This window comes from Rhea pennata, chromosome 17, assembly GCF_028389875.1.
Source record: "Rhea pennata isolate bPtePen1 chromosome 17, bPtePen1.pri, whole genome shotgun sequence".
Lineage (NCBI taxonomy): Eukaryota > Metazoa > Chordata > Aves > Rheiformes > Rheidae > Rhea > Rhea pennata.
In genome coordinates this window covers 12137207-12164633 of record NC_084679.1, presented here as the reverse complement: position 1 = coordinate 12164633, position 27427 = coordinate 12137207, and the positions used below count along the sequence as shown (strand labels likewise).

At 48.7% G+C, this 27427-nt stretch overlaps 2 protein-coding genes across 6 annotated transcripts in view; one reads left to right on the top strand and one right to left on the bottom strand.

The window, feature by feature from the left end:
* Nucleotides 1-13996, top strand: part of LIMK2 (LIM domain kinase 2) — a 35720-nt gene extending 21724 nt beyond the window's left edge. For all 4 annotated transcript variants that reach the window (XM_062589666.1, XM_062589663.1, XM_062589665.1 and 1 more), the window contains exons 5-16: nucleotides 45-233; nucleotides 705-810; nucleotides 1717-1913; nucleotides 2631-2817; nucleotides 5273-5359; nucleotides 6101-6232; nucleotides 6497-6553; nucleotides 6741-6806; nucleotides 7617-7791; nucleotides 9243-9298; nucleotides 11259-11416; nucleotides 11994-13996. In XM_062589666.1, coding sequence (XP_062445650.1) covers nucleotides 45-233; nucleotides 705-810; nucleotides 1717-1913; nucleotides 2631-2817; nucleotides 5273-5359; nucleotides 6101-6232; nucleotides 6497-6553; nucleotides 6741-6806; nucleotides 7617-7791; nucleotides 9243-9298; nucleotides 11259-11416; nucleotides 11994-12150 — 1567 coding nt within the window. In that variant the 3' untranslated portion in view covers nucleotides 12151-13996. The remainder of the gene's footprint in view (nucleotides 1-44; nucleotides 234-704; nucleotides 811-1716; nucleotides 1914-2630; nucleotides 2818-5272; nucleotides 5360-6100; nucleotides 6233-6496; nucleotides 6554-6740; nucleotides 6807-7616; nucleotides 7792-9242; nucleotides 9299-11258; nucleotides 11417-11993) is intronic.
* An 828-nt stretch (nucleotides 13997-14824) lies between these two features.
* PIK3IP1 (phosphoinositide-3-kinase interacting protein 1) lies at nucleotides 14825-26440 on the bottom strand. 2 transcript variants are annotated; one of them, XM_062589991.1, is made up of 6 exons: nucleotides 26329-26440; nucleotides 21811-21930; nucleotides 21619-21735; nucleotides 18708-18893; nucleotides 18499-18577; nucleotides 14825-16440 (listed from the first exon to the last, which is right to left on the bottom strand). In XM_062589991.1, exons 1-6 carry the CDS (start codon nucleotides 26423-26425, stop codon nucleotides 16233-16235), a joined length of 807 nt encoding a protein of 268 aa, XP_062445975.1. In that variant the 5' UTR covers nucleotides 26426-26440; the 3' UTR covers nucleotides 14825-16232. The 2 variants fall into 2 exon arrangements, with proteins under 2 accessions (XP_062445975.1, XP_062445976.1); XM_062589992.1 differs by lacking the exon at nucleotides 26329-26440 and adding an exon at nucleotides 22053-22236.
* Nucleotides 26441-27427: the final 987 nt, after the last annotated feature.

The following is a 27427-nucleotide window of genomic DNA, read 5'->3' as shown; positions in this document are numbered from 1 at the left end:
GAGAGGTGGGACACTGCCATGGTGACTTTCTCTGCTTCTTTTAGTGGAAAATGCCACAACCAGATTGTGCTAACACCGATGATAGAAAAACATTCAACTGAGTCTCTGCGTGAGCAGCTGCCCTATACACTGACCCTCATCTCCATGCCGGCAGCGACTGATGGCAAGAGGGGGTTCTCTGTGTCTGTTGAAGGTGGCTGCTCCAGCTATGCCACTGGAGTCCAGGTGAAAGAGTGAGTATGACAAGGCTGCGTGCTAGGTGCGTCCCTCTGCAGAGGGAGTTGGTAAAAACTTCCACTTCTGCTGCTGTCCTGCCAGCTGTTTTAACTGCTATGGGAATCTTTCTCAGTGCAACAGGGGCATACAGAAGCTAATAGCTATCTGAGTTTGATCTTCATTTTGCTCTTGTGGTAACTTTAAATTGTAGCTTTTTTTCTCAGTGATGTCTCCTTCAGTGAACATGCAACATTTGGGGAATTGTAACGAACTAGCGATTTTTGCCATTGGGCAAATGAAAAGCCCTCTCCAAACCAGCTCAGACTTAACCAGTTGCTGTAATGGTAACTCTGTCCTGGTAGATTAACTTTGCTTTATTTCAAAATACCAGTAGGAAGGGAGGCATCAGAAACCAAGTGGTCTTTGAGAAAACAGACTAAACTGACTTTTTCCTTCCATTTCTTTTTCTCCCTTTCTCCCATGTTTAGAGTTAACAGGATGCACATCAGCCCAGATGTCCGAAATGCCATCCACCCTGCGGATCGTATTCTGGAGATTAATGGAGCTCCTATTCGTACGTTACAGGTGGAGGAGGTGCGTGGAATTCTGTCCTGAAGAATTCTTCTCGTCTGCCATTGTACATTTTTTCTGTCTCTTGGCACTGTTCTCTCACCCTATATACAGTGTCTGTGTGTAGATCCATATTGCTTGTGTTCATTCCTAGTGCTGTACGAAGACAAGCTTTGCTACCCCTTCTGGCTGAGGAGGGAAATATAGCTGATGGAAAGGCAGTTAGGATGTGGTTCTGAATTCATGGCATTCAAAGGTGAGGGAAGGTGATAAGGAAAGTATAGAGCTCTGGCATCCAAGAACAGAGGGGCTGTGAAGACTCTCTGTATATTGCCATTGAAGTCTGGTGCTCTGATCCCTTTAGAGGAAAGTCTGAATAGACAAAGGCTCAGCTGACTCTAGGGATGAGTTCCACATTGCAAAAAAATGTGTGTTTTGTGTCTGTATTTACAAGTAAATGTTTTATATAGATATCAAGTGATGTTGCAATGGTATAGTGAAACCACCATTACCTTCACTACACAAGGTTTTTATTTACTGTTGCTATTGAGGAGGATGTCAGGAGCACAGCAGATGTGTCTCAGATAAATCTCTGTGTAGTTTAATGATTCTTTTGCAAAATTGTTTTTTTCCTGGTACTGTTCAGGATGGAAATTCATGTAGTTTTTCTGGCCACTTCTCAGAAAAAAGGATTTGGTCTTTTGTAGCTGACCAGAAGAGAAGAGAACCTGGATAGGATGAGGAACTTCTGTGTAGCTAGCTTGACTTGTCTGGTAGACAGCTGTGGTGTATGCAACTAAACCACAGCTATGGAGTGATCTCACTGGACTCGCTACTCTGAATCCTGAGGAGCATTCTGCTGTGTCTCTCATCTGTTGTCGTTCATGTTCCTCCTATTTGTTATCATCCTGCCCTTTGGTTTGATTTCAGGTGGAGAACTTGATTCGCAAGACAAGTCAGACGCTTCAACTGCTGATAGAGCATGACCCTGTCTCACAGCGCTTAGACAGACTCCGTTTGGACTCCCGGCTTCCTACCCACATGAAATCTCCCATCTCCCCTGGCTCCCTGTCTCCACTGGACATCAAGGAGAATCTGGAAGGAACACTCCGCCGGCGTTCCCTCAGGTAGAAATTTGGAAGAGCTGCCTCTGACCTAGCTTGGCTTGGCCCTGTGCTGCCTGGCTAGGCTGCACTGTGCCTGGGCTCTGTGATTGCAAGTAACAGCAAAGACATGACTGATCGGTGGTATGAACCACTGGCAAAGAGGTGGAGAGCTCTTGGTCCTGCTGTTGTCATATATGTTCTCTGTTCCCTTCCAGGCTGGCAGTCTTTCATTAATAAAAATAAGGACCTCTACTTTTAAGCTACCAAAGTTGCCTAGTTTTATAGCTAGAAAATGGAAAGGTCAGATTTTTACCATCCTTAAATGTTTGGGGGAAGAGGTGTTCTTTATGGGAGTATGACTGAGAGCTGGGATTTCAGCATTGGGAGAAATCTTGTTGTCTTACACTGGGGCCCTCAGTTGCTCATTCAGTCATTTCACAGCATTTTAAGTTTTGTTCAGAGCTAGCAAGAGCTGCCTCTTTACTGTTGCTTCTTTCTCAGGAACTCCTCCTCTGACTGACAGGGCAGAAGATGTGTTGTTGTTAGGCAGCTCTGGCTTGGAAGCTACTGGGGATTTGTAAAGAGCTTCCATGGTGCTAGGAGAGTGTCTGGCTTTTGAGATACGAAGAATATTGAAGCACCTCTGGAATTTGGTTCCTTAGGAGCGAGTGATAACATATGTTGAACCAAAAGCTTCCTAGCAGCTTCCCTGATCTTCCTGTCTCCTTTGCTTTCTAGGCGAAGTAACAGCATTTCTAAGTCTCCTGGCCCCAGTTCTCCAAAGGAACCACTCCTTTTGAGCCGTGACATCAGTCGCTCTGAATCCCTGCGTTCCTCTTCTAGCTGTTCCCAGCAGATCTTCCGGCCCTGCGACCTAATTCATGGCGAAGTACTAGGAAAAGGATTTTTTGGGCAAGCAATCAAGGTGAGGGAGCTCCCCAAACGTTGATCACATCACCAGTGTTTGTGTATTGCAGGAAGCTTTGCCACTGTCTCAGTGGCATTTCATTGCCCTGCTGATAATGATCAGTTTGGGAACTCACCTGGTTCAGTGAGATCAATTTCTCTGTCTTGATCCTTGTCCCTGGGTGTCTCTGGCAGTAGGTGGGTTTGACTCTATCTCTTTTGAATGCCAACCTTGCCCATGAAGACCAGTCTCTTGGGTTAGATTAAAAGCTCCAGAGTGCCTGTGTTGCAGCCACCATCTGGGTGAAGTGGGGGTAATGGGAAACTTGCTCTTACAAGAATCTTTCTTACAAAGAGGTGCATTCAACTCCTCAGTTCAGCACTTCTCACTGCCCTTAGTGTGGGATCAGCCTGACATTCAGGAGTGTGTGGAGGATGTAGTAACCAACTCCGAACACCTAGCAGAGCCTAAATGGTTTTGTCAATATGCTGGTAGCTGTCAGGGCTTGCACGACTCAGAATTAAAATCTCCTTTCATAGCAATTCTGCTGTCTTATATTTAAACTCTCTAGTCTTGACTGAGGGTGCTTCAGGACCTCTTACCCTGGCATCTCTAATAGCATCAGGGAGCAGCTTCTCCTTGCGTTACCAAAGGTGGTGTGAGCTCCCCTTATCACCATTTGCCATGCTATGGGACTTCTCTCCTTATACCTGCGTGAACTTCAGGTGTCCAGCCACCATATCCATCTCATGCTTCCATGAGAGTTGGTGAGACAGTACTACAAACCCAATGCTTTTGATCTATACTAATGAGCATATTTCTCTTCTCCTCTGCTCATAGAGAAATAGCAGGTCCAGGTAAGCAGAACCTTTCCTCTGTTGCATGCTTTTGTCATCTATGTTCACAGTTAATGGCACAAAGGCATTTCTTTTCATTCAAATTGCCTGATAGCCATCCCGTTCTGGTGCATGCTCTAGGAGTTAAAATCTCCCTCTTGGGGTTCAGTGATGGCACTTATTTCATTTTTGCTGGTATGTCAGCTTAAGAATTACACTTAGCCTTGTCTTGTCTTTGTCTTTCACTTCCTTTTATCTTTGGGTATTAGATGTCCCTGGCTTCCATGTCGCTGAAATGTGTAGTGTTCCCTGGCTGGCTATTTAAATTTGGATGCTTTGTTCCAGACAGGAGCAGAAGAATATCGTACTCTTGCTTCTCTTGCATTGTTCTGTCATTCCATGCATTGATATTCCACCTTGCTAAGTCAGATGATTCCAAGCAGCACTAATGCCACAATATTTGCAAGAGCTCACCAGTTTCCTAAATACCAAAACTCAGTCCTGTGTTCTGAGTTGCAGACCTGGAGGTTTTGTGAAAGGCTTTTTATTTTAAAAGATGTGGAACAAAAAGAAATGACAACATTCCTGAGCTCCAGATTGAATGTTTTTGATGCAGCAAGTTTTGTATCTGGTCAGAATAGTTCCCTTCTGTTCCTAGAGAGAAGGTGCTTGTTTAATTATACAAGGATCCTAGGTAGACTAAGCTGTCCAAGCTAAACAAATTAAGGGAGAGAGGATTTCCAAGAAAACCTGCTCATCAGAATCTGGCCCCTTTACGTTGCTTCCATGGCGTGTGGGAGCAAGCAGAGATGTAGTTAAAAGAAGCCTCCAGAACACAGCAAAATGCCAGGAACTGGTTGTATAAGAGCCAACAGCTCTTGAGTATCTAGAAATGCTTTCACGTTTAAGAGCCAGAAAGTGTCTTGGTCTGATGTTTATGGTGGATTTCTGGGTGTTTGCCACCATTCTGGGACCTTCCTTGCAGGTAGCAATACACTACTCCCAAGGAGCATGGAAAGACAACTGCTTCCTACCTTAACTGGATAGCCTATGCATCCCAGCTCAGCTTGCACAAGAATCAGTTTGATAAGCTTATCAGAAGCTAGCAGCTCCAGAGTCCCCGTGGCACTGAAGCATATGTAAATATGTAGTTCTGGGTTGTTTGGTCTGATTTCTAATGTAAATGAATGTTGGTGCCTTTGCTGATAGAGAACATAACTGTTAGAGTCTGTTTAAAAATGTGAGCATCATGTTGAGCAAACCCTTTCTATAAGGGAACTCAAGGCTTGCACAAGTATGGAACTGATGGTGTCAGAGGCTTCAGTGGCCTGTGTGCATGCTGAACCCTGTGCAACCTAAAATGGAGCCTTCAGCTCTGGTGCTTGGGATGCTGCTGATCTCCTGGTATGACTTTGTCAGCTTTAGGTAGTTTTTGTCTCACTTACAAATTTTTTGCTGAATTCTGAAAGGAGAAATTTTACGTTGTTTTCTGCAGCTCCCTGGGTTCTGAATTTTCTCCCATCTACGTCCCTCTCTGGATGCTGGGAGATGTTACCCTCTTTTTTGGAAGAATTGCAAGAGCATTGGAGCTATATATTTGAGACCTTCCCTGTATTTGTGGTGTCTCTTTCCACCAGGTAACTCACAAAGCAACAGGAAAGGTGATGGTGATGAAGGAGCTGATTCGCTGTGATGAGGAAACACAGAAGACTTTCTTGACAGAGGTGGGAGCAAGTTTTCAAGAAGTTTCTGAGCTAATAGTGTGGTGTTACTTTCTTCCTTCTCTTCTCCAGTGGGAGAGTGATCATGCCAGCACCCTGGCAGGAATCAGGCAGCGAGAACAGAGGCATCACACTGGGAAAAGCCTGACTCTAGCTGAATATTTGCTGCATTGAAATGTGATTCACCTAAACTGAGCAGTAGACACGGCATCAGCTCCCAGTTCATTAATTTTTCAATGATAAAAAGCATTATGAATCGAAGGCAAATTGAGCTGTGTGAATATATACAGGATTTATCCCTTGAGCCTTGCGCAAAAATACAAATAGTAAGAGCTGATATCCATGCGATGTTTAACCCTCATGCTGTAATTTTCCATGTTTATTGAGGTCAGATTTAGCTTAAAGGGATCACTAAGCACCTGGTGCTGCTCTTCTAGCCCTGATGCATGCAGTACAGGATAGCTAGCTGCCCTGAAGAGCAGTCATCTCTTAAAAATTGACCAAACCTAAGGGCTTCTCCTTAAAAGCTAAGATCAGGCTAATCATGCAATATGGAAATGAAGAGGCAATAGGTAACAGACTGCCTTAAGGTTGAGGTTTGGGGGCACTCTGTAATCCCTGGAGGTGACTTCTAGGACTGGAATGCTCTCCTCTGGGGCAGGAGCAGTAAAAATATCACCACAGAAGATTTGTCAGGACTTGTTCCATTCTCTTCTATGGGACTAGGATATCTCTGCTTTCCAGGTGAAAGTGATGCGCAGCCTGGATCACCCGAATGTGCTGAAGTTCATCGGAGTACTGTACAAGGACAAGAAGCTGAATCTCCTCACCGAGTACATTGAGGGGGGCACCCTGAAGGACTTCCTCCGCAATGCAGTGAGTTTGTACTGATAGAGAGTCTGGTAGACCTCTACATCCTCTAGGATGAGGGTGTCGCTGCGTTGAGGTCATGTCTACTTTATGGTTTTTGTTGCGCGGAAAAGTTTCCCCTTGCTATAGGGAGCCTAGAGCATGGAAGTGCTTCCTTCTTGGGGCTGAATTATCTCTCTCTGACTGCTCTAAGAGCCTCTGCCAAGAAGGAATAGCTGTCACCACCTGGCTGGTAAGGTATTCCCTGACTGTTGAGGACTTGTCTTTCAGGACCCATTTCCCTGGCAGCAGAAGGTCAGCTTTGCCAAAGGAATTGCCTCCGGAATGGTGAGTCAGATTGCTCTTCCCATTAAGGAGCAAACCTTCAGGGGCTGGGTTAGCAGCTTCAGCAATGTGGTATATGACGGCTTGTGAGTGTTGCCTGGCTGCTAGGAACTGGGATGTGCTGAGGGCTGTAAATGCAAAGGTGTTTGTCTGGCACCCTCTGACGCTGAGTTCTCTCCTTCTGTTCCAGGCCTACTTGCACTCCATGTGCATCATTCACAGAGACCTGAATTCACACAATTGCCTAATCAAGTTGGTGAGCTACACCTCTTTTCCCCACAGCATGCTGCTTCCCTCCTCATTCTCTTGCTTCCCTGATTTTCTCCATGTGATGTTCAGTTTGGAGCCCTCTTTTGTCAGGATGTGGAACTGAGCTCAGGGTGCCTTTTAACTACAGTTTCATTTTTGTGTAGGATATTCCAATTTGTTTTCACTCTTTCTTCATCCTGCTCTCTCATCTTCTCTCCTGTGGTAGCATCTCCTGTTAATATGAGAATTAGCTCAGGTATATTCCTTATCTCAACTATGAACCATTCTCTACAGCTGACTGTTCTTTGAACCACTTGCTGACTTTTTTACTGCCACTCAGGATTCAGAAGTGTGTGGGTGTGTGCGCACTTGTGCGTGCTCCCTCTTTTTGAAGTGCTAAGTCACAAGGCTTTTGTGTAGCTTCATTCTCTCAAGCCCTGCCTCTGCTCAATGGCTGGAATATGAGATCGGTATCTAGGTTTCAGATGACCCAGCCTAAAGTCTTGGTTAATTTCTGGCCAGGTAGAATAGGAAGGTCTAAAAAGTCCAAGCTTGCTCTGGCAAGTGTAGCCAAATTAATGGGATTAGAGTTGATGACCACACAGGAAAAAATTAGACAATGAAGAGAGGAAAAGACAAGTTGGGATTGTGAATTGGGTGTCCTACACCTGTCCAGATGGCTTGTTGTACTCATCTGGCTGCAAGAAACCTTGCCAGTAGCCCTTCTAGTATAGTCAGTAGTGAACAGGAATTGCAGCCTTTTGCCCTTGAAGGGAACTGAGAGGAACCTGTGGTTTGTACTAAATCCCTTGTGTAGGATAAGACAGTGGTGGTGGCTGACTTCGGTCTGTCTCGGCTGATTGTGGAGGAGAGAAAAAAGCCCACACTGGAGAAGCCTTCTGCCAAGAAGCGAACGCTGCGCAAGAGTGACAGGAAAAAGCGCTACACAGTGGTTGGGAACCCATACTGGATGGCCCCAGAGATGTTAAATGGTAAGATACTGATACCAGATGCAGATGAGGAGCCAGCCTGTGACAAGGTATAGAGATGAGAGGATTACTGAAAGCTCCTATCCCTTAGTAACAGTCAAACCTATTAGAGCATATGGTTTTAGACCTACTAATATGTGAGCTTATTTGTACACAGAAGTGCCCGGCTGCACTTCCTCTTGCTGTACCTGCCCTGATGAGCCTTTGTACCGGCAGAGGTAATCTTCCTAGCAGGACTCCTCAGGAGAGCAATCGACCTAAACTTGCTATGGCCCAGGTAGACTTAAACTTGCTACGGTCCAGGGAAGAAAATGAGGCTTGAAACAAGATTGAACCTGAAATAATTTCTGTAATAGCCTCGTGCTTTATGAGTGTCCTTGTGAGGTAGGGAGGTATTGAACTCCACGGTGAGGCTTACTTGTGCTGTTGCATAGATCCAGGGAGAAGCCATCTACTACCAGGTTTGCTGGAGCCTCAGGGCCAGGGGTGTCTAAGGGCACTGGAAATTTATTTTTGACATACGACAGTCATTGCGTTAGGGATGAACCACATCCCTCAGGGACAAAACTGTCTCTGCAGGAGTTGAGGTATGGGTGAAAAACAGCAGGCACAATTTTCTCATAACAAACAGATCTTCTGACAGTTCTTGGCAGTTGGGCTGGTTGTGACATTGCCTAACTGGTTAGACATAGTGCACCAGGAGGACATGGATCTTCTCCCGCATACTCAACCCTTCTCTGTGTTGCTTTCTTGTATGCTGCTCCATTCTGCTTCTCTCAAGGCCCTGCTGGAGTCTGAGCCTGCTTCTCAGAGGCTGCCTCAGACCTGGCATTTGTCAGGCAGCAAGAGAGCAGTCTGACATCACCTCTCGAGGCAAGGCTGTTTACCAGATTCACTGCTCTGTACTCCTAGCTGTTGTTCCAGTATTGGCTGGGGAGGGGGGAGTGTCCATAAACGGAGAATAGCCTGCAGGAGCCGGTATGCTTTCCCAGATTCAAAGTGCTGCTAGTGTGTAATTTATTACCTCTGCAGTCACTGCAGCAGGGACTGGGCACTCACTGACTGCCGGGGAAGCTGAATAACAGCTCAAGTGCTCTGTGGGGAGGCACAAGAACAGCAATCAATGGGACTGGGCAAAAGCTTTCCAGAGGTGTCCTTAGAATTTGCTCAAACCTCTGACATGTGAGGCTTTCCCATGTAGAAGTAAGAAGCAGAGTTAAAATATGTGGTGATTGTGTGTGGGAAGATACAGTTGGCATACATACGTCATTTCCCATCTTGGGGCAACCAGCCCAGCCCAGATTTAAGCCCTGCTGTATCTTCTGTTGGTAGGGCCCTCAGGGGAATAGGTTTAGTTAAGCTTTGGAGGCCAAGCCTGGGATACTGCTGGCAGGTCCTGGAATAGTTGGATGGAGAACTGTCTCATAGAGCTGCATTTCTTATGTTTCCTGCAGGACAGAGCTATGATGAAACCGTGGATATCTTCTCATTTGGGATTGTTCTCTGTGAGGTAAGGCCTAGGTCGTTACATGATATCTTTGTGCTTCTCCTTCCCCATTGTCATCTCTGCCACGCATTGTATCAGACATTTCCCGGTGGCTGGATCTGTAGCTTGTGACTTAACAGCTCAATGAGTTAGGCTGGAGTACAAACAAGCTCCTTCTGCCTCTGTCCCCTCAAGGAAGATGCCTGTCTTGTAACTTTTTGGTCTCAGAGGGTGTTTCCTTCTGGACTGAAAAAAAAATAGTGAAGTTCCTTTTGGACTAAAAGAAGCTGTAAAGAAGTCCAGCTGGTTCTGACTGAACCCTGGTGTCCATTTTGCCAGAGTTGTTTTCTAAAACTTGACTTTTTTTCTCCTGTTGCCTCAGTAAAAGAATATTCAGCTGTATAATTACCTCAACAGATTCAGAGCCTCCATCCTGGGTGGCAGTTGATTTCAAAGAAGTTAAAATCTCTTTGCAGATTGAAGCTTTCATCCTGAAATCTGTAGGCTTAGGCTATCTCTGAGCTCATGCATGATCTTATTGCTGTCGGGCTTTTCTGTCTGCAGAGCAAAAAACACCCTACCCTTTCTTTGCATTTCTACTATCGTATACATGTTTTAAAATGAAAATAGCTGGTGGCTTTTTAAGGTTGCTGTGTGTACAGATAACACAGCAGTTTCAGGAATGTGAGGGGAGACCAGCATGGTTTCCTCCTCCATGCTTGGATGAAGGACATGAAGAAAATATCTGAGTCTAAATCTTTGTGGCCTCATCTGGAGCTCTATTTACACTGGGCTCTCCTCTCAGAGAATGTTGTGGTTGTGAGTGATGGGTTTGGGAACTTGAAAAATCTATATGACGGATTAAAACAATTGCTTCTTCTAGAAAAAAAAAACAAAGGGGTGGTGGCAGGTAAGCATTTCCGTTGTCACCAAAATAAAGATGCTAAAAAAAGAAGTAGCGTACTTAGATAAGGAAATAACTCTGCCAGAATACATAGTGGGTGTTCCACTGCCTTATTACAGGAATGGTTGTCCTACTAAGTTATTGGCATAGGAAAGCTGTGGTGTTTATAAATAAGAACACCCATTTCATGATATCTGATGAGGCTTTAAATTTGATACTTTTCTGCATGTGAGAGACTGCAGGAATGCTGACCTTTTCTAGGTCCAGATTACCCTACAGCTGCCTGCTGAGGGCTCCTTCCCTCTTCCTAGCCCTTGCGTGCGTCTGGCACTTCTGAGCTTTGCTTGATGGCACCTAGTGCTGGAGGTGGTGAGTGCACCTCAGTGGAGTATGGTGTTGAGTACTGGGAATTGCTGAGTGCTGCAGCAGGCTCTCTCTGTTCTGCCCATCCTTTTCCTTCACTAGCTCTGCAACCCCTGAGCATTTGTTATGGTTGTTCTTTCCTCCCTCTCCTTTCTGGCTGTGGGTGGGGTGAATTTGCCAGTAGCAGAGAGCTCCATTCATGGTGCATGGTTCACAAGCTCTGTAGGATAGTGCTTTGCTGGTGATATGGGAGGATTGTGTGGGAGGAGGAGGGAAGGAATGGTGATGCAGGTTGTGTCCGTTACCTGCGATGGAGAGGGGCTGCGTTGTCCCCAGCAGCAGACAGCAGAGTAGCTGACCTAGCAGTTAGATGCTGTGCAGCTCTCTGGAAGATGCACACAATTGTGTACCTTCCAGCAGACAACCCTGGGGAGAAACAGAAGGTGGCTGGGCCTCCTTCCACAACAGTAGCCACATTGCCAGGTGTTGCAAAGATTTCTCATTAAATTTGTCTGTATTCAGCACCTTGCTTGATCCATTGTGCAGCTAGGGCCTCCCCCCACCCTTAGGAGGGACTCACGCAATTTCAGTGTTTCTGCTCTTTCCCTTTTGCCCTAATACTTTGAAGAAGCCCTTGCCTGATGCTAGAGTCTCCTGCTTATGAACACTCCAGGACTGTTGCTGTACTTAAGCGTTCCTTTCCTCCTCTCCCACTAGATCATAGGCCAGGTGTATGCGGATCCGGACTGCCTCCCACGCACACTGGATTTTGGCCTTAATGTCAAGTTGTTCTGGGAAAAGTTTGTTCCTGCTGACTGTCCTCCAGCCTTCTTCCCTCTGGCTGCCATTTGCTGCAGACTGGAACCAGAGAGCAGGTAGGTCTCGGGCAGGAGGACTCTTTGTAAACCTGGAGGATGTGTCCTTACATCCTTGGTGGAAGGATTGCTTAGCACAGAGGATGGAGGAGGGTTGTGTTTCTACCTTCTGTGGGACTGCTCAGAGACTTCCATGTGAAGGGTGACTAAGAACACATCAGCTTGGGAGACACTGCTGTCTATGACAGACCTCTGAGGCAACATCTGAGATGAAGATGGTAAAGAAGATGTGATTGTTCAGTTTCTCATGTGTGAAAAGTAGGGACAGTCCTTAGCAGCAGGTTTGAAATGCAGATATTTCACATGTGATTCCAGCTGTGAAACTTGTAGCTTCAAGACAGTATTGATGCCAGGTGGGTTCAAAAAGGGCCAGGCCTGTCTGGTCAGCACCTGTAAAAATTGATAGTCCTGGATAGATGTGATCTCTGCAGTCTCTGAAACTAAATGGGGAAGGATCATGTCCCAGTTCACACTTCTCTGCAGGGGACAGTGGCCTGGATAGACACCTGGCCCAGCTGTTCCAGATGATGTTCTTCCTCTGCTTCCCCACTCACATCTACTCATTTTTTCCTTCTAGGCCCACTTTTTCCAAGCTGGAAGATTGCTTTGAAGCGCTCTCTCTCTTCCTGGGAGAACTGGCGATCCCCCTCCCATCTGAGCTGGAAGAGTTGGACCACAACGTGAGCGTGCAGTATGGACTGAGCCGTGACAAGCTACCTGAAAACACAACCTAGTCAGTCCGTCCTACTGCCTGCACCACTTCCGTGAGATCTGACGTGAGCGACAGGGAGGGAGATGCACTTCAGCCATTTCCAGGGCATTAATGGTGCACCACGCTGTGCGTTTGCTGCATTGCCTCTCCCCCCCGCATCCAACACACCTGCCCCTCCTCTTGGACCTCCTGATTCACTGTGGATTTGTGGCATCTTTCAGAAGAGAAAAGGGCTGTTTCCTGCCAATTGCACCTAGGAAAGCTGCTCAACACTATTTTTCTGGCTTGAGAAATGTGTTTCTCTGGCTCTTTCAGGCTTTACTGTGGTGCCTTAGAACTTGGCTGCAAGCTGTGAAGCCATCCTGGCCTGTCTGCCAGGGAGGGAACTGCTTTAGGAGACTCCTGGTAAAGACCAGCACTTCTGGAACTGCTTCTCCCAGACTGACTATGCTCAGAAAGCTGGGGAAATCAGGCACCCAGCAAAAGACCCCACCAGGACAGTGTGTGTGTTCATGTGTGTGTTTTCCACATCTGCCTATTGAGATTTTGGCCTCTAGTGTGTGTGTCAGGGGAGGGAGTGAAATGCCCCAGGAACTGGGCAGCTCTCCTGAAACATCTTGTCTGTGGGGAAGTGTGTATGATTTTTTTTTTGTGAGTTTTTTTTTTCTGTCTCTTATCTCTGAATACCTCCAAAAGCCTGTCCAGAAACACTAAGGTTGAGCTCTGCTTGCCCCTCCTGATGGTGAACAAGGCAGGCAACAATGAGCCACTTGAGCATCTTCAGACCCTGAGCCTGCACAATGAGTCTGCCCACCCAAGGACCTTAATCCAGATGAGAGGATAGGATTTGAACCTGAATGTGTGGAACTGCTGTGAATGTCCCTGGACAGCTAAGATTGCTGGTGCCCTAGGCCTGTGAAGATGAGGTGACCAAAAGGTTGGCAGAAGGTGCTCTGCAGAAAGCTGAGGAATCCTACTTGAGGTCTGAAATAGTGCAGACCTCGTGTGCATGACGGTAAAGGGGTATGTGCCCAAGGTTACTTCAAGGACAGATTTGCTGGTGAACAGGAAAGTGCTGGAGATTGTCCCATTCTCCTGGGTGTGGCAGCTGAACTAAGAATGTAGTTGCTGTTACCTCACCCTTCCCTGCAGGCTGTGAGAGTTACTCTCTTTGAAGATCCCTTCTTGCAGCTGCTCCTGCACCTGAGCTGATTCTCCAAGCAGAAAATGTAGGGGTCATGCCCTGCTTTTGGGGAGAAGAAAGGGATGGGAGTCAGCAGGGGTGTTGTCTTCCAGCACTCACCTCCACCCATCCTGGGGGAGAAGAAGAAATAAGCTGCTTCTGCAGTAGCACATAGGTTGGCAGAACCAAACAAAAAGCTGGCTCAAGTCCTGCTCCTAAGTTCCACAGACCTCGTGGTTTAACTGGATTTTGTGTGCTCCTTTCCTGCCCCCCCTTCTGTATTGAATGGTGGGGGATGGGTGTTATGTCTTTACTGTTACTTTGATTTCTTCCCCCTACCCATGAATTTAAAGTACTGTGTAAAATAACATGGGATCAGCCATCACCTGGCAAAAGGTGTGTGTGTGTGTGAGAGGGGGATGTTTTTAGTTTGTGTAGTGGCGTTTTAGAAACACTGGGGCCTCCTTGTGCTGTGAGTCAGTGGGGGAGCCTCACTAAACTGGATCCAGTGGATTCAGTGTTACTATAGGACTTGCCCTGCCTTTCCCCCTCCCAGGCTGGTTTGTGAGGGGACCCCTGAAGGGGAGAGTCCTGGGTGATGTGTGGGTGGGGTTTATGAACTGTGATTTGCACAGCTCTGTGTTCTAACTAAATTAAAAGCAATAAATGTATGCTATGGAAAGAAGATTGTGTTGTCTTTGTGGTACATAAAGCAGGAAGTTATAGCTTTCTTGGGGTTTCTAGTGTTGTTGCAAAACAGTAATATCAGAGCTGCAGAGATTAGATATGATCCAAGAGCTCACTTTTTTGAGCCAAACGGCTGCCACTTTCACAGGACTGCACAGAAGCTTTGTAGCACTGATGCAGTGCAAATGCTCTAAGCGCTATTTACCTGGAGCGGTGGAAAGGGAAGAAGCTGTTAAGTTTGCTTTTGTTAGCATGGACTGAAGCCTCTCTCCAGTGGCCCAGCCACTTATCTGGTCTGAAGCAGGGATAAGAATACAACCCATTTTTTGGTAACTGTGCTCTCAAAATACATGGTTAAGGTGCATTTGTCGATGCCAGGACCAATGGAAAAAGCTAGCAATGTCAGTGCATCCTGTGACCTGCTGTGCTCTGTGTCCACCCAGCCCCCGAGGATCAGAGCTGCTGCCAAGAGGCACCAAAGCAGAAGCAACCTGCATCAGCGCAGGAAGGGGCTGTAACTGAGCACGTCTTCCCAGGGGCTGCCTGCTTAGTCAGTGCAGCTCACTGGCTTGCACGCCCATGGCTGCTTTTCAGGAACAGCATCCCAGTCCTAAGCCAGCTGCTGGCAGCAGGGGCATTAGCTCCCTGCCCCTTGTCATGCTGGTGAGTAGAAATACTGCTCATAGGGATTTACCTCTGTGCCTGGCAAGCTGAAGTAGCATTTTTCCCTCTCCTCACTTTGAAGTCAGCAACAAGCAAAAGGGTGGTACTCCGGCAGGCAGGAATGTACAGGTGAGCCACAGCCCATACAGGTGTCCACACAGCATTTTTCTTTTAAGCTTTAATACAAGGTAGCATAACCTGCACCTTCTCATTATGAGGTATTTAAAACATTTTACAAAGAAATAGTATTAAAAGGCATTTAAAAATAAAATGTTTCCCTTTTCTGAATCAAACACTGACTAAAACCCCTGCTGCCAAGTGCTGTTCCTGGTTAGTCCCTAAGCTATACAGCAGAAGGCTAGAAAACTTACTTGAATGGCTTGAATCCCCTGAAAGGGGGAAGGATGTTTCCCTGAAATGGCCTTGCCTCAGTGCCGCCTGGGAGATGCTGCAGCAGCCATCCCTTCCAAACTCCCTGAAACGCTGATAAAAGTTGTTACAAAACCACTCCAAGGGGGCCAGGGTCTGCAAGCGAGTCTTGCTGACAAGCAGAGCGTGTGTGAAGGAGGCTGGGCGAGAAGCCTTGCCCCAACTTTGGGATCTTGCAAAAGCAGCTGCCCTGTCCTGCCCCAGAAGCAGGAGCTACTGTGTCTGGGTCACCCCCGCAGCTGGCTTGGCCACTCGGTCCAGAGCTGGCCCCAAAAACAGTCAAGGGAATTTGGAAGCTGATGCTAGCTACCCTCAGTGCTCAACTTGCTGTAGGTAACTGAAGGGCAGGTTACTTTTCTTCACTCCACAAGTATCTACTGCTGGCCTTCTGGTTTCCTTGGCTGTGTAAGTGAGCAGGAGGCAGAGACTGCCTGGACACCTACAACTCTGGCTGTGCATGTAGCACCACAGGGGAATGGAGATGTGGCCTCAGCCTTGGAAGACCTGGATTTGTCAGCAGCTTGAGAACAGCTTTTCCAAACTGACACTGGGCTAGGCATACTGCTCCTGGCCATAGCCATCCCTCCAATAAACTCTTCCTTCAAAAAGAAAAAGATTCAGTAGCAGGATGCTGGACAGTGTCTCCAGCTCTCAGTCACTAAAGCAAAAAGGCAGGAACTATAATCAGAGTGTAATTATCTAGCTACGTCTGATGTGGAGCTCCCCTCAGTCCCTGCAGTACTGCTCCCTCCTGGGGTTCTAGGCTGAAACGCAAGTAACAGTGCACACCATTCAACAGGAAAGGAACAGAAAAAGAGGAAGCCAAGACCATGCTCTGGACTATGGGATCTGTGGCCAGGTGTGAACCTGGCCCATCATCCCTGCTACCCCCTCGGCACTCCATGGAGATAGGCGGGAGGAAGCAGCAGGATCCACCACACCAGTCCCCAGCTGGTCATGCACTGACTGGTTCCCCCAGAGAGATTGTGATGAATAGCCCATTGCTCTGTCCCTCTGCATCACCTCCATCTGGCTTTCATCCAAAAGAAAACAAAATAGAAATGAACACACGCACTGCCCCCCGCACTCACAGTGGGAAGCTGGGGGCTTTGCTCAGCCTGTACCTCTCCTGCCCCAGCTGCTCAGGCACCAGGGGTACCTGCCTGCCCCATAAGCGGGCCGCTACCGTCGCGCGTGTCCTCCACAGGCGTCTCGTTAGTGTGCACCACGATTGTGTTCTCATCTACAAGCTCGCAGGCAGGGTTGGTAAATGCCGAGAGTGGCAGTGTGATTCGCTGCATTTCGCGCTCATAAACTTTCTGCTCGTGCTTCTCCTTCAGGTCCTTCCCCCTAGATAATTAGAAGAAAAAACGTGCAAAGGGTGAGTGCTACTGCTCTGTGGAGTCCCAACAGAACGATGCAGCTGAAAGAAAGAAGTTCAGCTCCTTAACAAACAGATGTTCCACACACACAAGACCCAGAAACATTCCCTGCTTCTCAGTGCTGTGAGTAGAGTACCCTACATGTGTAGCTCTACAAGAAGCAGCCAAATAGTGTCTGTTCCTCCCTCATAAACGGGCTTATTCATTGACAGAACTATGGCTAAACCGTGACTGCAAAACCAGGTTTCTCTTTCAAGCCACAGCACTGACAATTATTTCCTAATACTTTATAGTCTCATGACATGGGCTAGTGCAGGCCCAGGGGAGCAGTGAGACAGCACAGAGCCTGCTGCTGTGCAGAAGAGCTTCCGTAGCCTGCTTCATCTGACAGGAACAAATACATCTAGGGTGACAGATTCTGCCTTTTGTTACAGCAAACAGACTTTTGTAGCAAATGAATCTGTTACTGAAAGCATTAAACCCTACTTTAGAGCTGGCCCTGCTTGCTGTGGCTGCAGCTAAAAGCTTTACACCATAACTGGCTCCTCAAACCTACCCACTCTCCAGCCTGTTGCCAAGGGAGGTGACACCTCTGTAAACTGTACAGCTGAAGAACTGCCTCGCTTTAAAAGTAGACGGCATTAATAGCATGCTGTCTCCAGGAAAGTTGTGTACACCAAAAGCCACAGAGCTACTAAACCCATTAAGGGTTTCTCGTCACACCCACCCACACCTGCCAGCTTAGACACGCAGCGTTGAGAGCCAGGCACTGGGGAACGAGGGAGAGAAGGCAATCTCGCACTGCAGCCCGCTGGAGGGCTGCGTGGGGCCGGACAACGAAGGGAAGCTGCATTCGGACAAAGCTCAACCTCAGACCATTGCTCCTTCCTGCCGATGATGCTGTGTGAGGTGAGACAGGCATCGCCCGCTCCCCACCGGGCTTGTGGTCCCCAGCAGGCAGAGCTGCTGGGGGTTTCCAGTCAGCACATAAGCAGTTTGGCTGCTTTTCAAAGCTGCCTACAAGCACACAGCAGCGGCTGCCATTCCTGCCAGCACACCAGACAGCGTTCTCTGAAGCGACACCTCGAATCAGATTCCTCGACAAGCAGCGCTCTGTGTTTTGCCCCTTATGTAACACTCCTCCCTGTGTTTCTTCTATCCACATTTATTATAAACACTTACATAAGGACATGTCCCAGCTTGGGAAAGCGCTCCTTCTGCTTGGCTGTGTCAGACTGCTGTCAAACAGCCAAAATACAAAGCAAACACTCCCGGAAGAGGGAGCCTGGGCTTTCGCTTGCAACCACGCTCTCCGATATTTCTTAATCCTGCTCTGACTCTCACAACTAAGACGCTTGCTATTAACACTAACACTTTTGATGTTCAAATGCTGTTAAGCTACAGAAAGGTTTATGCCCAACACAATAAAGTGGCTGCACAAGTCATAACTTAAGGGTGAATCAAAGTGACCTCAAAGCAGATGATACGAGCTTTAGCAAAATATAATTTGTTTGCCAATAAAAGCACTAAGAAGTGGGACACAATAAATGTTCAGAAAAGATTTTGCCATTTATCTTTCTCCTAAGGCTAGCTAGACTAGTGGAATCAGAAGACCACAGGGGAAGCTGGCCTGCTAGGGGAATGATTTTTTTTTCTGATCACCAAATAAAGTTCCTGTGAGGGCACCTCACACATTACTCCCTCCAGCTTACACCTAAAATTCAGCTCTCCTGGAAACATCTGAGAAAACCACCATGAGGGACAAAAACAAACAAAACACATATATGAGCAGTTTGAAAGTTTAAATGGGACATACTGATGGACTGAAAGGAGAACTGGATTAATTCTTATTATTTTCCCAGTGTGACAAGACAAGCTCTTGCAGCATCAGTAATGTATGAGAACTTATGCTTCCATCTGCCTTTTCATTAGGATCTGGCTGGCTCTCCAGGAGCTCGGACTTCTGATCTGTACAGATTGTTTCACGCCTACACCAGCTTTTGGACAAAGGAGAGAAGCCACTGACCTCTTGTAGATGTATCCCACGACAATACCGGCTCCAATGGCAATGATTATCACCATCATGATCAGCCCCAGCACATACCCTGTAATGAAAGGAAGGAAAGAGGCAAAATCAGAGGCTGTAAATCCAGCTATCGCATTGCTGTCAGAGCTTCAAAAGAAATCCATCCTGTCAGAATTGAATGGATCCAGTGTATGATTCTGGGTTCATACCTAGTGTCCCTAAGTCCTTCTTTTCTTTGGAGTTCATCTGCACTCTCTGACTGATCCCAACGACAGGCTGCACAGCGGCTGCCTCGCTCCGGGAGGGTAAAGTATCAGCCGGTTCAAAGACCTGGTCGACCTCCTGAGAAATATCAACCTCCATTGTAGGGACTGGGGCTGCGGTAGAAGTAGCATCTGTTGGGTGGAAAACAGAGACATACTAAATGCTAAGCAAAGGTGAGTACTGCAAAGCAACATACGCTTAGTGAGTAGGACAGATCTAGTCTGTTATCACTTAACTGCCTTTATCGTACACTGTCAAAACACTTGTTCCCTCTTCCACTGTTGCCAGAAATCCTAAATCCTACCAAGACAGGAAAGAAACACATTCTTCCCCCACTTTGCTTTGATCTGAATCTGTTTAATGGGGAGTGCGAGGCACCACCACAGACAACACAGGAGTCAGCAGAATTAAAACCCAGGTTCAGAGCATTAGTCCAGGGGGTGCACAATGACTTCATTTAGTGCATGGATCAATATACAGGCTGCAACTTCAATCATACTGAACAGACACAAACAAGATGATAAGAATCTCCATCCCAAGCTTCCCAGGAGTCCATTTATCTCTCTTCTGCCTCAATCCTCCTGACACAGAAAAGTTTGATGGAAGGAGACTCCAGGTGGTGTGAAAACAACCCAGGGATATTCCTCTCTCCCAGTCCTTCCTTGCAGCCATGTAGCAAACTCCTTGAGCGTGGCAGGCAGGTTAACCCACAGCAACACTTCAGGCCGCACAGTCACTGACTAGCATAACTACACCAACTCCTTCCTCAGCCAGAGCTCTGCAAAAGGTATGCAAGGATGCATGTTCCTGGCACAGATTCATTCCCTTTTATCAACAGCCTTGAGATCTATTTTTCAAGACAGCTTCCTCTTTCATGCCACAGTTTAAATAGGAGCTGTAGAAGAGCAAAAGCTATGCCAGGAGAACACATCTACTGCCTGGGCAGGCCAGCCCTAAATGAAAAAACATACCTTTTGGATATGCCATTCACAGTATGCATCCACACCTGAAAACTCCCTCCACCTCTCAGTAGGCTCTGAATTTCACCCCATAGCTCGCAATACCTCCACATGGGTTTGTATCTGCAGCCATTTTGTGTCCTCAGCAGAATGTGAAATGGAAGTGCAGAAGGGGAATGAGAGACAGGAAATCAGGGCTTCCTGCACTGCATGGTTACTCTGCATCAGGTCAGCCAGAGAAGCTCAACTAAAGAGAGCAGCAGGAGATGGCTACAATAAAAAGGTGCCCACTCTGAGACACAAAAATGGCCAGATTCATTAAACACACAAATGGTGAACTGGCTGAAAGGTCAGTCAACTTCCCCAATCCCAAAGCTGCAGGACTGAGTGTTTGGAGTGAAGATCTTGGCAGCAACGTTTGTTTTGCTTTATCTTTAGGGAAAAGCAGGCAAAAGATGAAGAGTGAAAGAAAGTGGAGGGTGAATGTGTGGGGGAAGTGTTTACATGCAGAGAAAGAAATCCGGAGGGACAGAGGAGTGCAAACATCTTAAGGGGGCTCAAAGGGAAGCAAATAGCTCCAAAAAGTAGCAGTTACTTTGGACTTGGTCAATACAAACATCTCCTCTCCCTGAAATAGGCTTCAACTAGAGTTTTTCTCTTAGCACATTATTTCCCATGCTGACACACTCAATTACCCAGGAGGAATCTATTCTTTGGGGTTTCTTTCTTTTACTGTCTTCCCCTCAATTCTCTTGTTTTCCAAGTTCTCCCACCCCTGCCCGTAGCCTCCCCCTCTCCCCCCAGCTCAGTTCAGCACTCACTGTTTAGACAGCAGTAACCGCCCCAGCCTGATGCTCTACCAACATCTCTGCAAATCCTAGATGTCCAGACCTCAACCTTACGCAGCGGGGGCCAGAGCTCTGCGGTGGTGAGGGAGACGGTGCAGGGGTCGAGGCTGGCACAGCCCTTTCCTGGTGCTAAGGGAAGAGCTCCAGGGGTGGAGCACGGCACAGCTGGGAGGCAGATGTGTGGCCACAGGGCGAAGGGGAGCCCTGGGGACACCTGGTCCCTGTTCCCAGGGATGAAAGTGGGGCTGCCGTGGCCTGGGTTGTTTATGTGCAGGGAGCCATTGGTGTAGGGAGGGTTGCTGTATGCAGAGGGGTGTTAGTGTGCAAGAGGGATACATGGAGGGTGTCAGTGTGCACAGGGTGTTTGCAGGGGTGTTGTTCATGTGCAAAGGAGAGGGCATGCAGGGAGGGTTGTTGGAGTGCGGAGGAGTATATGGGGATGTACAGAGGGGATATGCAGGGGGGTAACTGGTGTGCAGAGGGGAAAGTGGTGGGGGGGTTGAAGTGCAGGGGGTGTTGGTATGCACGGGGAGTAGTCAGGGGGGTTATTGGGGTGCAGGGAGAGAATGTGCAGGGGGGTGAATGGGGGGTGCTGGTGTGCAGGAGGGTTGTTGGTGTGCAGAGGAGCTATTGGGGAGCAGGGGAGTGCAGAGGGGGGCTGCCAGGGTGCAAGGAGAGAATGTTCAAGGGGTGTACAGGGCGTGTTGGGGTGCAGCAGAGTGCAGGGGGGTGTTGGTGTGCAGAGGGGTGTGGTGTGCGGGGGGGGGCAGGGCTGTTGGTGTGCAGGCAGTTGTTGGTGTGCAGGGGGCTGCGGGGCAGTTGCTGGTATGCAAGGGGTCGCAGGGCAGTTTTTGGTGCGTGTGGGGGGGTGCCGGTGTGCGGGGGGGGTGCGGGAGGGGTTGCTGGGGTGCAGGGGGTCCCCGCCCCGGCGACAAGCCCCGGGGGCAGCGGGCCGGGCGGGCAGGACACGCCGCCGCCCCGGGGCCGGGAGGGGCAGGGGCGGCCCCCGCAGCGCCCCGGCGCGGGGGACCGGGCCGGGCGGCTCCTACCTGGGCAGGGGGCGATGTCGCAGGGTCTCCGCTCGGGGCTCCCGGCGGCGCCTCGGATGTAGCACCAGGGCGCGGCGGCGCCGTCGGGGTTTCTGCAGCTGTTGTGGTCCTCGGCGGCTGCGGGGGGGCACCGGGCCGTCAGCGCGGGCCCCGCCCGCAGCCCCCCGGCCCCGGCCCCGGCCCCGCACCCACCTGCCGGGAGCGCGGCGCCGCCGCCGCCGCCGCGCACCGCCAGCCAGTTGAGGCACGGGGCGCCGCCGGAGGCCACTCGCCGGCTGCCGCGGTAGGACGCGCCGTCGCCGCGGAGACACTCTGCGGAGAGACGAGGCCGGGCCCTGGCGGGGGGGGCGCGGAGGGGAGGGTGGGGGGCGCCCCCGCCGCCGCCGCCGCCGCCGCCCCGCCGCGACGAAGGCGCCCGCGGCGCCGCCACTCACCCTCGGCGCCGCGGGCGGCGGCCAGCAGCAGCGCGGCCAGCAGCAGCCCCGCGCCCGCCGCCGCCCGCCGCCGGCCCCCGCGCAGCATCCTCGGCTCGGCTCGGCCCGGCTCGGCCCGGCCCGGCCCGGCTCGGCTCGGCTCGGCGCCGCCGCTCGCCGAGACCTGCCCCGCTCTCGCCTCGCCGGTAAACAACCGCCGCGCCGCGCTGCCCCCCCCGCCCCGCCGCCGCCGCCGCCGGGTCCTAACGCCGCCGCCGCCCGCCCGCCCCCGAGCCCCGGCAGCGCGGAGCCGCTTCGGGCAGCCAAGGCGATTTCCACCCAGCCACCCACCCCCTCCCCGCCCCCAACCCCGGCGCCGCTGCCTTCCCCCCCGGGAGCGGCCGGGGCGGCGGCGCGGAGCGCCGCGGGGAGGGACGCGAGCGCCCGGGGCGCCCGCAGCCGCCCCCGGGAACGACCGCGGGGCACTGCCGGCAGCCCCCGCCGAGCAGCCCCCCGGGACGGCGGCGCACCCCCGCTAAGGATTTGCCTGCTTCTCGCCTCTCTCCATCAGTTCCCCCCACCCTCCCCTTTGACTCCACCTGTGCTAAGAGCTGTGTCTGCTTGTGGAAAAAAACAAGGTTAAAAGCTTGGAAAAGCTTCACAGTAACCACTTGCAGGCATTCAGCCACAGCACTAAAGCCGTTTCGCAGACCTGTCAAACGCATGACAATACACGCTTCTGTTTCCAAACAGGCAGAGGTGTTCAGATGCTGTGATGCCAGTGACCAAGACCACCGTACACAAGCATCTAGAGCCATCTGCAACGTTGCTGTTTTGCAGGAGTGAAAAACAAGCAGCTGAGTACTCGTCTTGTTTGACCAAGCTCCCAGAGGTGGCCTGGGGCAACCGGTGAGTTGGTGGCTGAGGCCCAGGCCGGCAGCAGCAGGTGCTAGGTCTGCCTTTCCTACAGAGCTCCTTCTGACCTTGGCCGATTTGTCCACTTCGCTGCTTTGCTCCTTCACTTTCTACCTATTAAATGAGGGATAACCAAACCTCCGCCCCCTTAAAGGAAGACAAGGATTATTATTATTTTTTTTTTTGTAGTACCTTGAAATCACGTGGAAAACACTAAACACAAAAAGTACTTCTATGCCAGGAAGCTGCATGTTGTATTCAGGGTTTGACGAATCAGTTCTCAGGACAGTGCTGGCTGGAGCAGCAGCCCTGCCTTTCCGCTCCCAGGTGTTTCCATCCTGGCAGTGCTCCCTGTCACGCTGGCATTGGTACTGGTGTGACGAGTGGGCTCGGTGTACTGATCCAGCCCACGGTACCCGTTTCTGAGAGGTCACCCGCACTTTAACTGTTTTCAGCCAGGTCACCTGCTGGATGCAGTCCACAGCCACAAAAAACCCAAATGCACCAGCATGACAGAGGGGTAACGATGGAGCAGGTTAATTAGGCAGCACTACAGCTGAATGTGAAACCATAAGCCTTAGCGCTCTTCTGTGATTCGCATTTCAACAATACAATTTAACACCACAATAAGCTTAGTTTACTAACGTCAGATTAAAAATACTGCAGACAGACTTGCTAAGTTGGGCAAAAGCAGCCGTGTGTCACTCCTGGCCGACATCACCAGCTAAAATGTCTGCTCTGCGCTCTTTCATTCCTGGTGTGCCCAGACTCTCAGCTACTCTGCTCCTTAGCTCTCCAGTTACTCTCTACAAAGGCAACACTTACTGCAGTAAGCAAGTACTTTTAATGACTACCACATCAGGCCCTCTGCACCTAATACCTCTTCATGAGAGAACGTAAGGGCCAAATTCCATTCAGCTGGAAATCGCAGAACCACATGTGCATCCAAAGGCATGGTCTGCACAAAACCATTTGCAGAGGGCTGTCAACCTGTTAATTTCTTCTAGTTCTTACAGTTCAATTAATTTTCTGTAGTTCACTTCATGGGACTGAAGCTTCCATGCCATTTTGCACAGAAAGCACCTCCTCCTGTACATACTGATCCCAGGACTGTAGGCTGGGCAGTAATCTCTGTGGAAACGAATCAGACTTTCCCAGCCCTCTTGTTATGTAACAAGATAAATTTGCACTTCTCATTTCACCCAGCCAAGTTCCAGCAAACAACTGGAGTTTCTAGTCCATGGAAGGACAACAGGGAATCTGGGAGAAATGCAAAAATCTTCATATTAATAGCAAAGATCAAAGTCTTCTCCACGACTGACTTCTAAGCATAATTTTGTCTTTCATCTCTAGTTTTCTCCAGGATGAGGGAAGATTTGTGCCTGGCAGTTTTACAGAATTAAGTTTAATAGGATGCCAGTGGCAGCTGTCAAAGGCAGTCTTGATTGCTCTTTCTGCTTTGGGGGAATGGGTTTGCTCTTCTTGCTGCATTCTTAGAGATGAAGCCTGACATTACTTCTTAAGACTTAATTTTAAAGGGACTACCTGAACTATAACCAAGCAATTAGCTCTGCATCTACACCCTCACATATTTTACATATAAAAGTATTGTGCACATACACATGCATGCACCACAAAACATATACAAACTACCGCCCACAAACACTTCACAGGAGAATTAATATGCTATTTTAGGAATGAGGGAGATGAACAAACCTCCCTAAAGTCAGTGTGAGCCAGTTTCAACTATGCTGGTATCTTTCTGCAATTTACCTTACACAGGTTCCAAAATGAACAATGTCTGTTTTCTCTCTCCTGTCTGTCCACTGGGCTTTATTTTGTTCTACTTTTTCACCTGTGGAAAAATTCAAAGTGTATAGGAAGTTTTCTTAAAGAAGAAAAATACCAGGAAGCTGTCATGTAGCACAGCGTGCTGTGCAAGGGGAGGCAATACAGATGAATAGCTCTGGAAGGGACACTGCAAAAAGTCATCAAACCCACCCCTCTTCCCCGGCCACAGCCAAGTATGTTCAGATCTTCCTTGGGAAAAGTTTGTCCACACTCCTGGAGAATGAACTAATATGCTTTATTGCTTAATCGTACTAACTAGATACTGGTGGGAGTAAGCAAAAGCAACTTTCTAATCTAAGCATTCTTTCTTTCCTAGGCAAATTAATGTGGATTGCTTAAAATGGAGAAAGCTGACCATTGCTCTTCTTGCTACAGGTCGTATGTCACATTCCCATCACTTCTCCCTTTATCCTTTCTAGGCAAAACAATTTTTTTTTTCATTTTTTTCCTCAAAACCAGTTTTCATAAACCTCTTTTCATTCCAGTTCACCCTTTCTCCAATTTTCCTACGTCCTTTGTGAGCTGTGACGCCTGAAACTAAAGATGATAGTGTGCTCTGAGGCTTCATCCACCAAGAGCAAAATAATAGAGCCATTTTGTTTAAAAGATAGTAAGCATCAGATGCTACTAAACTCTATTAAGTACTTACTAGCCCAGCTAAGCACTTTTTTTTAAATTATTTTTTACTCCTTTGTTGCCTCTGTCTAGATCATAAGAATAGCCATGGGTCTCACCTATAAAAAGCCTTCTGTAAGCAATGACGTAGGAGTCAGAACAAATATGTTTTATTCCTAACCTAAAAACAATGATTAGAAGAGAGAAAATAAAGTTGCAACAAATCAGATGTGGAGTTCATGAAATTGTGAGCTGAGGTATAACCCAAAATCAAGACAGCATCAGTCACTACAAAGGAGCCAGCGTGGAGACAGAGAAATCTCGGATTGCGCCGTGCATCCCCCCGCTGACATGTTCAAGGAGAGGCTCCCCTCCCCCTCCCATCTGACAGCATGAGCTATTGCTAAGTAAATGCCAGCCACAGCCTCCAAGGACTAACAAGGAAGTCTGCAGAGGCAAAACAACCATATGTGATATTCGAACTGGTTCAGACTGGCTCGGAGTTCGCTCTGCCTGCACAGAAGGGTGAGCTTTCTGTGTGGGCTGCAGTAAGAGGGCAGAGGCCTCGGGAGGGCAGTCTGGGTCCCGCAGTCTCCCGGGCAGGGGCAGCGCAGCTATGCCGCTCTAGCGCTGCGAGATCGGCGCCAGATGCTCCCGGCAGCCCCTGACTCGGGGGGGTTTTGCACCCGGAGGCCCCCTCAAGGCAGCTCCTCTTTGTCCTTTCCGCGAGCAACCGCGCAGCGCCGTACCACGACACCCTCGGCGGGCCCCGCGGACCCCGTGCCCGCGGACATCTGTGCTCCCGCGGGCTTACTGGGGCTCTTGTGAGCGTCTGTTTGGATCACTGTCCTCAGCCCTTTCCCCTTCTTGAGCGTTTCAGAATGATTATCTGTATCGCAGACACTTTGTTTTTTACCTGCTTTCCAATGGGTGCACCTCCTAGCCAGGTATAAAACTGCAGCGATACTCTTAGGAACGAGGCACTGCTGTCTGAAGAGGGACAGATATCCCATCCCAGCTTTCAGCCTCCACTTGCACTGTTCCTTTCTACAGATGCAGGCTGCTATTGACAAAAAACAGAGCATGTATTTAAGGGTGGAGGAAGGGAAGTTATTTTGAAAGATACTGTGATCTAATCAGAGAACACATGCGTCTGAGTCAAGAACGAGCAGCCTTGATCTAAACTCGATTACTGATTTGCTGTCTGACCTTAGACAACTTTCTGCCTCATTTTCCTATGTTAATACTACTTATGCTACAGATGACGAAAGAATATCTGGAAAGTGTTTTGAAAGCCTCAGATATGCGATATTTACATTATGAAACAGTACTCAAGGAGAAGGAATTGTGAAAAGGGATATGCATGGAAAGTCTTAACATGTTACCAAGTCCTACATGTGTAGTGCTGGCTCAGATGAAGAGCAAAATTAAACATTAATGCAGGAAGAAAAATATGAGAATGTGTTGTTTTGTAATGCATAAAAGTAGCTTTGTAGCTTCTGGTTTCTTAATTAATTGTTGTACACAGCAGTAACTGGCAAAGCTAAGCAGTCAGCTAAGCCAGCGTTCTTACTGGTTAGCAAATGTTGATCTAAAAATAATAGTTTATCTGCAGATGAGAAATGCGAAAAAGGCAGGCAGAAAATCTATGCCTGGAGATTTGAGTCAAAGGGAATGAAGATTTCTATTCTAGTAACAGACAAATTAACTTCTAGCAAATTGGGCAGGATTATTCAAATGTCCTGCTATATTTCACTTACCATGGGAGCTGGCTTCACAGTCAAAACGAACTGATGGCCTAAAACTCTGCTGTCTAAATGTCAATAATCATGGAATATTATCAGAGTAAGAGTTAACTTCCACTGTGGAAAGAATGAGGTTACAGACTTGCACTTATATATGCAAGGCTTCCAGATGCTGCGAAAATAAACCACCTCTGAAAAACACAACCACTGATTATAACCAAGCAACTCCTCTACCCCATGCCAACAGAAAAGCAATGGGGGTATAAGCAT